Source organism: Anticarsia gemmatalis, chromosome 21, assembly GCF_050436995.1.
Source record: "Anticarsia gemmatalis isolate Benzon Research Colony breed Stoneville strain chromosome 21, ilAntGemm2 primary, whole genome shotgun sequence".
Classification (NCBI taxonomy): Eukaryota; Metazoa; Arthropoda; class Insecta; order Lepidoptera; family Erebidae; genus Anticarsia; species Anticarsia gemmatalis.
In genome coordinates, this window is record NC_134765.1 from 5,903,778 (window position 1) to 5,917,943 (window position 14,166).

At 35.9% G+C, this 14,166-nt stretch overlaps 4 protein-coding genes across 6 annotated transcripts; 3 read left to right on the top strand and 1 right to left on the bottom strand.

The window, feature by feature from the left end:
• The first annotated feature begins 494 nt into the window (after nt 1–494).
• Nucleotides 495–2,323, top strand: LOC142982172 (gustatory and odorant receptor 24-like). Its single transcript, XM_076128556.1, has 5 exons — nt 495–1,025; nt 1,135–1,392; nt 1,477–1,755; nt 1,826–1,987; nt 2,123–2,323. The coding sequence occupies exons 1-5, from the start codon at nt 495–497 to the stop codon at nt 2,321–2,323; spliced, it is 1,431 nt and encodes a 476-aa protein (XP_075984671.1).
• A 288-nt stretch (nt 2,324–2,611) lies between these two features.
• Cdc37 (cell division cycle protein 37) lies at nt 2,612–4,946 on the top strand. Its single transcript, XM_076128272.1, has 5 exons — nt 2,612–2,801; nt 2,881–3,441; nt 3,681–3,796; nt 4,082–4,271; nt 4,361–4,946. Exons 1-5 carry the CDS (start codon nt 2,769–2,771, stop codon nt 4,580–4,582), a joined length of 1,122 nt encoding a protein of 373 aa, XP_075984387.1. The 5' UTR covers nt 2,612–2,768; the 3' UTR covers nt 4,583–4,946.
• A 258-nt stretch (nt 4,947–5,204) lies between these two features.
• On the bottom strand, nt 5,205–10,026 carry Rga (CCR4-NOT transcription complex subunit regena). 3 transcript variants are annotated; one of them, XM_076128270.1, is made up of 10 exons: nt 9,815–10,026; nt 9,197–9,334; nt 8,525–8,797; nt 7,775–7,958; nt 7,494–7,688; nt 6,991–7,023; nt 6,633–6,837; nt 6,298–6,462; nt 5,697–5,832; nt 5,205–5,352 (listed from the first exon to the last, which is right to left on the bottom strand). In XM_076128270.1, the coding sequence occupies exons 3-10, from the start codon at nt 8,792–8,794 to the stop codon at nt 5,278–5,280; spliced, it is 1,263 nt and encodes a 420-aa protein (XP_075984385.1). In that variant the 5' UTR covers nt 8,795–8,797; nt 9,197–9,334; nt 9,815–10,026; the 3' UTR covers nt 5,205–5,277. The 3 variants fall into 3 exon arrangements, with proteins under 3 accessions (XP_075984385.1, XP_075984384.1, XP_075984386.1); XM_076128269.1 differs by lacking the exon at nt 9,197–9,334; XM_076128271.1 differs by lacking the exons at nt 6,991–7,023; nt 9,197–9,334.
• Nucleotides 10,027–10,803: 777 nt separating this feature from the next.
• Nucleotides 10,804–14,125, top strand: Vha26 (V-type proton ATPase subunit Vha26). The gene is made up of 5 exons (XM_076128947.1): nt 10,804–10,979; nt 11,175–11,350; nt 12,389–12,557; nt 12,709–12,903; nt 13,070–14,125. Exons 1-5 carry the CDS (start codon nt 10,947–10,949, stop codon nt 13,175–13,177), a joined length of 681 nt encoding a protein of 226 aa, XP_075985062.1. The 5' UTR covers nt 10,804–10,946; the 3' UTR covers nt 13,178–14,125.
• Nucleotides 14,126–14,166: the final 41 nt, after the last annotated feature.

Consider the following 14,166-nt stretch of genomic DNA (forward strand, 5'->3'; position numbering starts at 1 on the left):
TATATTAAACTTTTTGTCTAGTATTATTCGGATTCCAGAACTATAAGACAAACTTGTCGGTTTACCACTAGACGGCTTATAACACGTCTGCGCCCAGACTAAAAGTTCCGTAGTATTGAATAATATCTAATTAATAAGTTTGCTCTGTGGTGTAGGTTAAGGTCACATGAGTAAGCTAACGATAAACGGAATTACGTGTGTAATACATTAACTACCGCTCTAACTACTATTTACATATGCAACGTGCAAGTGAAAGATGACATGTTGTTAAACAAAGTGTGACCTAATGAAGGTCTTTTTCAAGGTGAAGTACGCATGAAACTTTAATTCAAGGACAACTTAGAGTTCACGTGGCGCCAATCAACATGTCAACATTTGAAATATGATGATGCTACGCCCTTGATCGTTAGGTTTCCTCTTAAACTAAAATTTCAACCAGCCAGTGTGGAACAGCAAGTATCCGAGACGGTCGTAAACTGAAAACATTCTCCACGATGTCTTACTATACCAGTAACAGTTTATTTCCCACAACTGTTCCCATACCAAATGGATTTCCTGTCCATATTGATGAAAAACCGAAGAACAAAATAGTTTTTCTCGATGTCACTCCGGTTCGCACCCCTGTAAAGCCGATTTCGCCCAATGCTGTCGCTCCCATGCGAAATAACCTTGTAGACGATAACTTCTCCAACGACATTGTGTACGAGAACATCAAACCTGTGTTTACTTTATTAAGAATATTGGGTGTCCTACCAATTACGAGACCTATTGCTGGAATGAACCAATTTCAATTTGCTTCTACGTCCATGTTATATTCCATACTGGTGTACTGCTCGTTGATTGGCTACGTTTTATATCTTTCACTCCACAAAGTTCAAATTCTTCGCACCGCTGAAGGAAAATTTGAGGAAGCCGTTATTGAATACCTGTTCACAGTTTATTTGTTCCCAATGATTGCAGTCCCAATTCTTTGGTACGAAACTCGTAAAATAGCTGACGTTCTCAACGGATGGGTGGATTTTGAGGTAAGCTAATCATATTTTCTAGGAGGTAATTTTGATCACTCAGAACAAATTACTAATTTAAAAAACTTATTTTCTTTTTGAGGAAACTAACCGCATCCTTGTTTTGCAGTTAGTCTACAAACAACTATCAAACCGTCCTCTTCCTTTGAAGATGTACAAGAAAGCTTTAGCCATTGCCGTCATCATTCCAATCTTGTCAACATCTACTGTTATTGTGACGCATGTTACCATGGTACACTTCAAGCCCATGCAACTTGTGCCATACGTATTCTTGGAAATTTTGACCTACATGCTTGGTGGTTACTGGTACCTACTTTGTGAAACTCTTAGCGTTTGTGCCAATATCTTGGCTGAAGACTTCCAACAGGTTAGTACGAGACTCCACAATGCTGTATTTTACGAATAACCCTTAGTAATTAAGTAGTTTGTAATCTTGATCCCTTTCCAACAGGCACTGCGCCACGTTGGACCCGCAGGCAAGGTTGCTGAATACCGTGCTCTCTGGCTTCGTCTCAGCAAACTTTCTCGCGACACAGGCATCTCTAACTGCTACACATTCACCTTCGTCAATCTATACCTTTTCCTCATCATTACCTTGTCTATCTACGGACTTTTAAGTCAAATCTCTGAAGGTTTTGGAATCAAAGATATTGGTCTCGCCTTGACGGCATTCTGCAGTATATTCCTATTGTTTTTCATTTGCGATGAAGCTCATTACGCCTCTCACAATGTAAGTACTTTTTTCTACAAATTTTCTGTAAGTTGAATTACATACTAATCTTCCATTTTCGTAAACACAGGTGCGAACGAACTTCCAGAAGAAGTTGCTAATGGTTGAGTTGTCTTGGATGAACACGGACGCTCAAACTGAAGTAAACATGTTCCTGAGAGCTACTGAAATGAATCCCTCGCAAATCAGCTTGGGAGGATTCTTTAATGTCGATAGGACTCTATTCAAATCAGTTAGTATACTTAATTTTTGTACGACTTCTGAGTTACTTACTTACATACATTCATTACTCTATTGAGCTTTTCGTTGTTTAAAAGCTTAGTTTATAACATAGAATATGTAAATAATTGTATTCTATTAATTGCAGTTATTAGCCACTATGGTTACCTACCTAGTAGTGTTGCTACAGTTCCAAATAAGTATTCCTGATGAGGGTCAGAACCAGGCTGGTCAAAACGATGAGGATTCATATAACGTTACCAGTGCTACCACGGAAGCGATGACGACCACGACAACAATAATGACAACTGTTCTCACCACGCTCGCGAAGAAGAAAAAGAAACATTAAATAATTATATTAATTTAGTTGCTTACCTCTTAAAACATGTTATGATATCGTTAATGTTATTAGTTGAAATTGAGTTTAAAACAATAAATATGCTGATGCATCAACAGATTTAATATTATTATATTCTAATACCAAAATTGTTAGACTGACTGTGTATATCATGATAATTACATTTTCTAGTACCCAAATTTGTAAATATTTATTTAAAGTTTGTAGTTCCTATAATAATATAAATTATACATAGTCTATGGACGTAATTGTCTATGATATAGACTCAGTGACGTTTACGATTTATTATCTGTGGTAAGTGCTGTCTGTGTGAATTTGAGAGAATTTTCCGGATATTTTGTGTTTCTGGAAGTAAACCGTTTACCTCATTCGTGAAACTTGATTATTTATCGTTTTTTAAGCACCTCACGGTTGTGAGAACTAAACAGACAACAAAATGGTTGACTACAGCAAATGGAAGGATATAGAGGTATGTGAATAGTTTACATTATAGTATATTAGAACTGTTGTTTGCATTTTACACTAACCGCACCGACATTCCGATGTAGATATCTGATGATGAAGACGAGACGCACCCCAACATTGACACACCTTCGCTATTCCGTTGGCGGCATCAAGCACGAGTCGAGCGCATGGAGGAGCGGCGGCGAGAAAGAGACGAATACAATCAGAAAAAGAATGAAAACTTGAGGAGGTTGAATGAAACCAAAAAGAAGCTCGCTGAAGCGTCCGGTCCCGATCTAGATTCGTTGAAGAAAACGCTAACTGAGCTTGAAGATGAGGAGAAGAAATTAAAACAAAAGGAAGATGAACTTAAAAAGAAAGAGAAACAGACTCCATGGAATGTGGACACGATCAGTGAACCTGGATTCACCAAAACCGTCATTAATTCCAAGCCTCCTAGGCCTAAGGATGAAAACTTGACTGAGGAGGAAAAGGAGGCAAAAATGAAGAAGTTTATTGCTAGTAATGAAAAATTATTGAAACAGTTTGGCATGATGAGGAGGTATGAAGACTCAAGGCAGATGCTGCAGGATAACAGTCAACTTGTTTGTGAAGAGACTGCCAACTACCTTGTTATTTGGTGCATCAATTTACAGATGGAAGGGGTTTGTATTTTAAAACATTTATTGTTTTCTAACATCTAATATAATATGATTAGTTTCTACTCACATCTGTTGATACAATAATTTATTTTAGGCCAGTCACCAATTATTGATAAAATAAAGAGTTAATGATTTGGCCCAATATTACGCATTTCAATAAATTGTAGCATGATCTCCAATTAAATTTTTACTTACTACTTTTCTTAGCACTAAACATTCAAAAATTTTATGTTAATTTTCAGAAACATGACTTGATGGCTCATGTGGCTCACCAGACTATCTGCATGCAGTACATACTGGAACTGTCAAAACAACTGGATGTAGACCCCAGAGCCTGTGTTGGATCATTCTTCTCTAAGTATGTAAATTACCTATTTTTTTTATATTCATTGTCTAGTTGAGCCTAATTCTACCCACTGTTGAGTTTCCCACTCTATGCCAGGCTCATCTCTTTAAAAAAAAGCTGTTAAACACATACAACAAATCCAAAGGACCATTTCTAAATAAACTTAACCCAGTCAAAATGTTTTCATGTCATCTATTAGACTAATTTAAAAACTGCTGGAGCTTTAATATCTATAGTTTAATGTAAACAGGTTGTTTAAACCACTTGAATATTTTATGATGTTAATTTGTAAAACAGAATCCAAGTGGCTGAGAAGACCTACAAAGACTCATTTGATGATGAGCTTGAACAGTTCAAAGCCAGAATCAAGAAGCGTGCTGCTGAGAAGATTGAGGAGGCCATCAAAGAACAGGAGGAAGAAGAGAGGAAAGCACGCCTTGGACCTGGTGGACTGGATCCTGTTGAAGTTTATGAAGAGCTTCCTGATGTATGTACCATCATTGTTGAACTTCTAGTGTAAATGTAAATTAAAGCAGTTAAAATAGTTTGTTATAAACCATGAAATCTCTATTACAGGAGCTGAAAAAATGCTTTGATGCCCAAGATGTTCCATTGCTCCAAGCAACAATTGCTAAGATGCAAGAACAAGAAGCCATTTACTATATGAAGAAATGTGTAGATGCAGGCTTGTGGGTACCTGGCAAAACTGATGAGGAAGAACCTACTATGAAGGAAAATGTAGGTGAATCCTCTCAAGCACCCCAAAATAAGAGCAGCATCATTGATGAAGTAGACTGAGTCTTCTAAACCTCATGATAGTATTTAGGCATAAGTCTCCGGAAAGATTAATGGAATGCTAGACCCATAATTTTGGCACTCTTTAACATGCAACCATAGAGTAAGGATTATGTTTAGTATTATTTTCTATGTCTAAATTAGATCCAGTGGTGTTCAGAAGCATGTAGAGGGTATTACTTGAGTTAAAGTTTATGAAGTGATTGTTTTGTTAAGTGCCACTGTATAATATTGCTAATCCATTATGCTTTAACCGCGTTAATTACGGTACTCTTTAGTGCTAGTGTTTTCACTCTATGTACCATATTTTTTAAATGGAAAATTTGTCCTACGTGAGATTTTACAATATATTATAATACCACTAAAATTGTTTTATTACCAACATATGGGTACTTTTAACAAAATTAAACCCAAAACCTCACAATACATGCTGGCATTACTTATGAATTTTCTACTATAAGAACTGGCTCAGTGCACTCAGTGAGAGACTGTACATTTAATTTATTTTGAATTAATTGTTATTATTAAGACAAAAGGTGCAATATAGCTCACAGCTCAGCATTAAACCTTATTGCATTCAGTGTTAGTAATTTGAAATGAGGCGAAAGTAAATAAAACGAGTATAATCTTTTTTTAAACTTGTACTTTTTATATAACAAAACTACAATAGGTGTATGAGAGAGGACGCGGCGGGGACGCTACGTGGACACGTGCGGCGGCATTTGCGGTCGCCCCTCCAGCTTGCTGTAGTCCAAGTGGAATTCCTTCGCCACCTAAAAGTAAAACAAAGTTACATTAAGTTGGTAAATTCCTGTAGTTTTTCTGAATTCACGTCAGTCAATCTTACACGAAAACATGCAATGTAGCACATCTGTTTATGATTAGGAATAGATTATTTCGGTTGATTATAGACAGAATCATTTTAGAGTGTACACATTAGACCATACATGATTATTATCTTACTTAGAAAAACCATTGTATCATTCTATTTGTTCAGGTCATCTTTCACTAAACTTAAATATTTTGTCGGATTTAGAAAGGGGCCCTACCACACTATATATAGATAAATAATAAATCGCAAGGCAATATATACAGGATCTGACTTCATCTTACATACCTTTCGCCAGTTGTGCGCATCGAAAAAGTAGTAGGTGCCACGTTCGTACGTTGACGTTTTTTCCACCATCGGCATGCCTGGCGCTTGAGAGATCCACACCTTCTCCTCCATGTGATACCGCCATTCACGATTGTATCTGAAACAATACAACCACTCATATTACTTAGGTTACATACATAAGGTTAGAAGAACCTCACACGAAACATGTTTCTAGGGTTTTCTGCAAGAAATGTCAAAAAACAAAACACGGGCAATCATGAACATTTATTAAGCAATTCACCTATGCCCTTTGTTGCTGTGGGACAATTTAATTATGAGGCCAGTTTATGCAAATATTTTGAGTACTTTGAAAAACAAGGTCTGAGGTTATCTAGTGATGACATAGTCCTATAAACGATTGCAAAATGCCTAGCAATAGCGTAACACTTACACAACTTACTTTGTATGCTCTTTACTGTATCCAATATACATGTTTTTTTAATAGAAATCAATATTTGACATCTGAACTGTAGCCTTTTATGTACGATCAGTTTGCGTATAAAATAAATACCATTGACAATTTACCTAATAATTAATTTAGTAACAGTAATAATGGACTCACAGTTCGGTTGCCGCTGCAATTTGCAGCACGTCACCCACGAAACAGTAGAACAAATAAAACAATAGATCTTCCTTATATCGACTCAGTCGCAGTGGCGCCAGCTTTTCTCTAATAGAACCATTGATTAAATACTCGGGAGGCACGTGATAGTCCATATCCTGTGGTCTGAAACAGAGAAAAAAATAATTAATTTCATAAAACTGAACACCTTTCCAAAATATACTATAATAATTAATCTGCTCTGAAAATATGAAATAAAATGTAATTCCTCCAGAGACAACTTGCTCCTATTGGAATATTTGTAAATAAATTTGAATATAATTTTTGTTTTTCACCTGCAAGGCGTGTCCGCCCAGGGTCCAGCGAAAGTGAGATAAAGGTTGTCTGGTGAATTTAGATTCAGTCCAAGCGCAGTTAGATCCTGCCCTAACGCCAACGAAACTAAACTGGGATCCGACTCTGCTGCTCGAATAAACGTCAAAAGTCCCACAATACCAAACTGATTTGGTATCATCGTCTCTGGTATATTCGTTACTTTACCTAAAAACACAATACTATTAATCAACTGCCAATATTCAAATAAATACTTCAATGGAACATCTGGTCAATACATTAAAGCTGCTTTAGCAAACGTGCACTACGCAATAATTAAGCCACTTTAATATACTACCATCCTAAAAAATAAATACACACCATAGAATTCCGTGTGTGCTCCTTGACTGACAACTTTAGGGACAAAAAAATTACATGTCAGGTGTGGTTCAGTTTATTAGTTATCTAGAATTATTCCATATAATAATGATGTAGTTAAATCATGCATGGATCCCGGGTGAAAAAATATGTAGCCGAGAGTGAAATGAAATAAGGACCATAATAAATTACGCCCGATCTTCACCCGCTTAATATGTAAATAACGATAAACCAATGGTTACGAAATTCTAGTAGAAGAACACAAAATCTTACTAGACCAATTACATTGCAAGTTATCTAGGAATGCGAAAAATGTGCCTTATTTATTTCATGTTCTAATAAGAAAATAAGTTTATTGGATGAAATAACTATCTATGTTAGACAATTATAGTGACAAGCAAGCCTTGGGTTTAAAATAAAAATGCCCATAATCCTTAACTCGAAATTTCAGTACAATGATTGGAGGAATTTATGATTTATAGATAGTTTTATAGATTGATAATTACCGTCAGGTGAGGTTTGTATGCCTTTCCTGGGCTTGTCGGCGTTGTGATTAGCAAAGTCAGGCGGCGGAGGCGCAGGCCCGGGAGGTGGCTGGGGCGCCGCTCCTCCACTGCTCGACGTGCCGGGTAGCGCCGGAAAGTCTTCCGACGACATCGTAAACTCCGACTGCTCCGATGTAGGCTGCTTCACCATACCCACTGCTTCCAACAATATTCGGATATAGAGTGGTTACGATGGAAAAACATGATATCCATTGTGTTGTGTATATGATAAAGATTCTGACCGTAAGGTTTAGAGCCGGGGGGTGGTGGCGCGGCGGCTGGAGCCTGGTCGCCGGCCCCGCGCGCCGTCAGTGAGGGGAACTCGCTCAGGTCCAACAGCGGTGGCGTCGACGTGTCGCCGCCTTCGCCGAACACCGAGTGGTAATTACTACTCGCGTTGAATCGAGACAGGTTGCCCATACTCGACTGTAGTTGAAACAAAACAACACCAATCAGTTAAACCCTTGGATCTCTTACCATTTTCACTAGAAAAGCCTATAGTAACATAGCACACTAAAAAAAATTACAATCTCCCAGAAAATATTTTATAACCTAAGTTGACACTGAAATTCACTGACTCTGTTCTTGAAATAACTTCACTGAACTATTTCATGGAATTAAGACAATTTGAATTTTCTTTAACTTTGCATCATGCAAAGTTAAAGAAATTTCAAATGTTTGTAATGGATGAAAAAATGAAAGCCATGCCTTTAGAATACAATCTTATACACAAGGATTGTTAATACCTTCAACATGATTAGGTGAAATGTAATTATACACAGGGATTCTAAATATTTTACACAATAGCAAATGGTTTCAAATCACAAAGAATAAAGTAATTCTTTGCCACTAAGAAATAATGACCAAAATTAAAATGGAACTGATAATACTCTGTCATGAAGGTAAGAAGTAAAGTTACTATTTACCAATGTACCCACTTACAGAAATATTAACTTTCTGTAGTAATTTGACAGCTAAATCTAACATCTCACCATGGAATTTGAGTTAGGCTGCGTTAACGTGTTTGGCATGGGTACCCTGCGGTCAGCAAACGCACGCTGGCCGAAAAGTGTTGCGCGAGATGCCATAGAGGGCGGAGCGCCCCCAGGCATGGCAGTGGAGCCTCGGCCTGGCGACAGAGCGCCTCCGAAAGTTGGCGTCACATGGCCTGACACACCACCCACCAGCCCTGAGCTGACGCGACTACCCACACCGCCGCTCGCTAGGCTTCTAGGTGCTTGTTGAAAATTCAAGTTTGCCATAACCTGAAATCATTATAAAAATATTTAATATAATATTTTTAGGTATTATTGACATCTACATCATTACTGATATGTTACATTCATATTATTCATTCAGTATCATCAAGAAAAATTATATTAGAGAATTTCAAACTACATAATTAAAGTTGCTACTATTCTAGTGAACCGAGGTAAAAATAAATCATATAACTAGTTTATAACTATATTAAAACTTGATTTTCTTGAGAGAGCCCACACCACTGTGTATCCTGTTGTTTCAAGTTGTTAAAATTATTTAGTTGTAAATTGTTTAAATACAAGTGTGGTAATCAGCTAGTAATATCCTGAGGTTGGTATATTTTTATCGGTATGGCAGATTAGAAGTCACATAATGCAATAATATCCTGGAAAATAGGTACTAACATTTCATACAGAGAGCTAAATAAAGTCTTTTTCAAAAGTCTTCCAACTTGATATTTCAAGACCAACTTTCCAATATCTTGACTGGACATGGGTGAAGCGCATTCGACTAGGCAAGGCATTTACTTGCACTAAGTAAGCCTTAAATAGGAAATAGACAATATTTTTAAATATATTCTATGGGAAAAAAGAAGAACTTATGGTAAAATACAGAAGTCTAAAAACAATACCTAAATTCATTGTTATAAACACTTTCCAATCAAAATAATATTAGGGCAAAGCTTGCAACTGGTTAATTTATGAGAGGCAGTATAATAACACGCCGAAAGGCAATGTTTTCAGTGAAATTTACAGTACCTTACGGTAAAACTGTTGACTGAAACAGCTCTGTATCAATTCCAACTTATAGACTATTTATGAAACGAGTCCAAATGAATTACATACATACACTTAAGGTATACAATGCGAAGATAGGAAATACGAGATAACGTTTGCTAATAACAACAAATGAAGTAGGTATCATACATACATCAGTATTTTACTATGGTTATTCGTCCCCTGTCAAACAATGGCGACCCGTTTTTTGATTTACTCAATTCTTTATTATTTTTAAATATTTACCTAATGTGTCGACGTCAGTCCTTGTTCCACTATTTCAGTACCAGTATGAATGGTTCATAATCGAGTATTCCCTGCAGAAACAAATAAATCCACTCCAATGAAATAAACAAAAGTTTGTTGACTGTCCAATTTAGATTACGATTTATATGCATTCAAAAATTTTAAGACGAACTAAAAAGATGCTCGAGACCGTCTTTGCATGAAACACTGCTATAAAACGCTGAAAACTTTATACATCTTTACGTCACTTATAAATATTTTAACAATTTCACTCAGTTTTGTCGAACGCCACATTACCCTAAACAACTGGCGGCCATATTGTTGAAAGCGGACGGAAAGCTGTAACAATTTTCACTCAAGTAACTAATTGATTATTTAAAGGAGACAAACAAAAAAAGACGAAATGTTGTAGATTTTTTATTCAAATTTTTAATTTTCATCATAGTCATAAACAAATATAATGTGAAGACTTTCATAAAATAACTAAATTTAAATAATTAGTATTTAGTTTGATTTTTACAGCCAACACTCAATTTTATTGCAACACTTTACAAACTCCTTTCTTCATAATCAGTGGAAAAATTCATTTTGTCTATGATTTCCAAAGCTTGGCGGTCACGTTTCTTGAATTTAATCAAATTAAATTTTTCATATGTTTTTTATTAATTTCCTCATTGAATAAATAATGTTACTGACGGATTTTTATGCTTAATAAAATGTGTTTTTGCATGCAAACGGTTTTCTTACATTTAGTCATTGTTAGTAATAACAGAAATCAATTTTTAACTTTAAAAGCTGTTATAAGTATTATAACAACGTTTAAAGATATTGTAGAATAATGATGCTAGTTTAGAAAGAACTGTCTCCATATAAGACTAATGCCTATAAGAATAAAAAGCTAAAAAAGTTTAGAATCTCATTGGAATCACGTGGGAATCGAGTTAGAAAAGGAAGTCAGATATCGATTAATTTGTCTATGGCGAGTTTTCTTGGCAACACAGGGATCATATGATTGTTCAATGAAGGAGCACGTCTGATAGGCGTCGACTTACTTCTTCGAGCCAGTTTTTGATTTTCTGGCTCTTTATCGGTTGTTTTTCGTGTTAGTGGTGCTAAATATTAACCAGCAGCCATGGCGCTCAGCGACGCAGATGTTCAAAAACAGGTACGTTTATAAAATACGCAATTCAGCTTAAAAGCAGCGTAGATCTGTCGACATGGATTTGTCAGAATAATTGATCCAAGACGAGGCACTTTGAGATTGTCGTCTAAGTTGCATAGGGAAGCAAAATGCTTAAAGATACTGTTGTACGATTGAACAATGGCTTTTTCACTGAAATATTTCACTTTTTGTTACTAGATCAAGCACATGATGGCCTTCATCGAACAAGAGGCCAATGAAAAAGCCGAAGAAATCGATGCTAAGGCTGAAGAGGAGTTCAACATCGAGAAGGGTCGTCTTGTGCAGCAGCAGCGACTCAAGATCATGGAATACTATGAAAAGAAAGAGAAACAAGTTGAACTCCAGAAAAAGATGTAGGTCCCTTTATTTTCTGTGTGAGATGTGGTGATGCGTATTTCTTTTCTCTAGGTCCATATAAGTCAGTCAGGTAAAATTTATGAACTTGTCCTATAGATCATTCAATATGTGGGAATGGTTGACCAACTTTACTGGAACAAATAGATATACATGATACAGGTCATTCAATTTGTCATAGAACTATGGCCTTATTTCCTTATTGGAATTCCCTCTAAAGATTCTATCAGCATAAAATGTATGACAGTACTGAATATAGTAGAAGTCCTTCCCTTTATCAATGAAAAGCTTTACTATAGCTAAGTTCTTTCAATTCTTTAATCACTTTTCATCATATTTGAAGCAAAAATAGTATAATACTTATCTACATAACAGATTTTACTCATCCTAAAAATCTTATGTTGTAGAGTCATGTGACTGGTAAGCAGTACTTTATGTGTTACTTCAAACATGATAAAGTGCTAACATGAAGACAAATAATCTATTCTCATATATCTACTAACAAAATAATTACCTACTACTGTGACCAATCAAATATTTTCAGTTAATTGATTCATGTTTTACAGTTATACCTAGTTTGGTTCACATGATTGCCATAAACAATCTTCTAGTTTGAACTTAGCATTGTTTTTAAGTATTTGTTTTACTATTACATCTATTGTTCTAAAATACATATTTATTTTTCAAATAATTAACATTCTAATGAAATTATGAGTGATGCAGTACTGAATGAACAGATAACATTTATCTATAATGATAAGAGAAACTGACTGACTATATTTTTAGGTTAATAAAAAAGTAGGGGATAGGCTTCCTTAAGCTTGACTAAGGATACAACTTCCTATAAAGTATACTAGTTGATGGCCTTGATTAGAAATTCAGTCATCTGTTTCCAAGTAGTTCAAGATTACCTTATGCTGTTGTAAATAAAAACATGATATAGAATAATCTTGTACAGATTATTCAATATTTCAATAAACTCTACTAAGGTATAACTTTCCAAACAAAATATTTGAATACATCAATTTGTTTACTAGCCAATCTTCGAACATGCTGAACCAGGCTCGTTTGAGAGTACTTAAAGTACGTGAAGACCACGTACGTACCCTCTTGGACGAGGCCCGCAAGCGCCTGGCTGAGGTACCCAGCGACAGCAAGATGTACTCTGAGCTGCTCACCACCCTGATCGTACAGGCTCTCTTCCAGGTCAGTACAGTCACCTCCACATTCACAAAAACAGTTTCTATAGGTTTCAAAACATTTTGATCCTGCCTAACACATCAGTTTATAAATTGTAGCTCTCATTGTAACATTTTTGCTTTAACTCTGTGTTTACATTTATCACAAACAATTTCAGCTGATGGAACCTAATGTCACCCTCCGTGTGCGTCAAGCTGACAAAAGCCTGGTTGAGTCCGTACTTGGCCAAGCCCAGAATGACTACAAAGCCAAGATCAAGAAGGACACTCTCCTGAAGGTAGACACTGAGAACTACCTGTCCCCAGACACTTGCGGTGGAATTGAGCTCATTGCCCTCAAGGGACGCATCAAGGTACGTCACTTCTTATTGTTCTAGATACTTGAGGAAAATAAAATATTGTGATGTAGGAATCTATTCAAAAATCTTGAACAACATATATATTTTTTGTACATTCACTCCAACATAGACATAAGTTTCATTTGAGGTGATATAGAGATAATGGTGTTGTTATATGCAGATCTGCAACACCCTGGAGTCCCGCCTGGAGCTAATAGCCGCCCAGCTGTTGCCAGAGATTCGTACCGCCCTGTTCGGACGCAACCCTAACCGTAAATTCACCGACTAAGCTTAGCGGTGACATAATATACACACTTGTTACTACTAACAACTTATTTAAAAAAAAAAGTTCATAATTTGTAGAACTAAAATAATATTATAATAAGTGTTTTCCTTTGCCTAATTAATTATATCGTAATAATGCGTACAATTTTATCGCTGTTTAGAATGTATATTTATGAATGTCCCGTTAAGTCGCCAGAAAATGTATAAACTAACAATGTGTCATGATCATGTAAGTTTCTGATTTCTGACAATCGTAACACCTGAGGTGGATATCTACTCTAAATGTACGTTAGTTTCGCCTGCTAATAATTATATCTTCACCATCTACATATTTAACATAAAATATTTTATTATAACAATTCATTCACATAGCACGATGTTATATGTATTTTAGAGGATGTAGTTTATAGGATTTGGAAACGGTTTAATTAAGATGTTACCATTTACTAGGCCATGCAAATAGCCATTAACTATAGTCTGTTACGATTATAGGGACACCTCACCAGCTTTTGTCCATTACAGTATTATTATAGCACAAGAACACTGCAATGGTAGATTGATTGTTTCGATGTGAAATATATTTAATATTCTATCCTTCTATTATGAAAGTTGTTATTGAATGTTTTGGATTAATATTTTTCGTCAACATGGTTGATGTTATCAATCAAGGGAATCATTGTTGGCTGTAAGATTGTGGCGCGACGGCAGCATCCCATGCTATGTTCACTTAAATCGATGCAAAGATTTGGCTGGGCGCAGTGTGGTGTCACGGTACAACCTTTCAGCTTCCCAAGACATTCCTACTTTGTGTTTTATCCTGGCAATGTAACATTTTGGCTTGCTTTTGACAATGAATATCAAAGAGCACAATAGCTCTTGTTACGTACAATGTATAATTCCCATATAGCACTGTTAAAATCCTTGTAATGTAAATATATAGATGTGTTGAAAATGGTTTTTCATTTTAGATGTAATTACTTTTAATTTATTCAA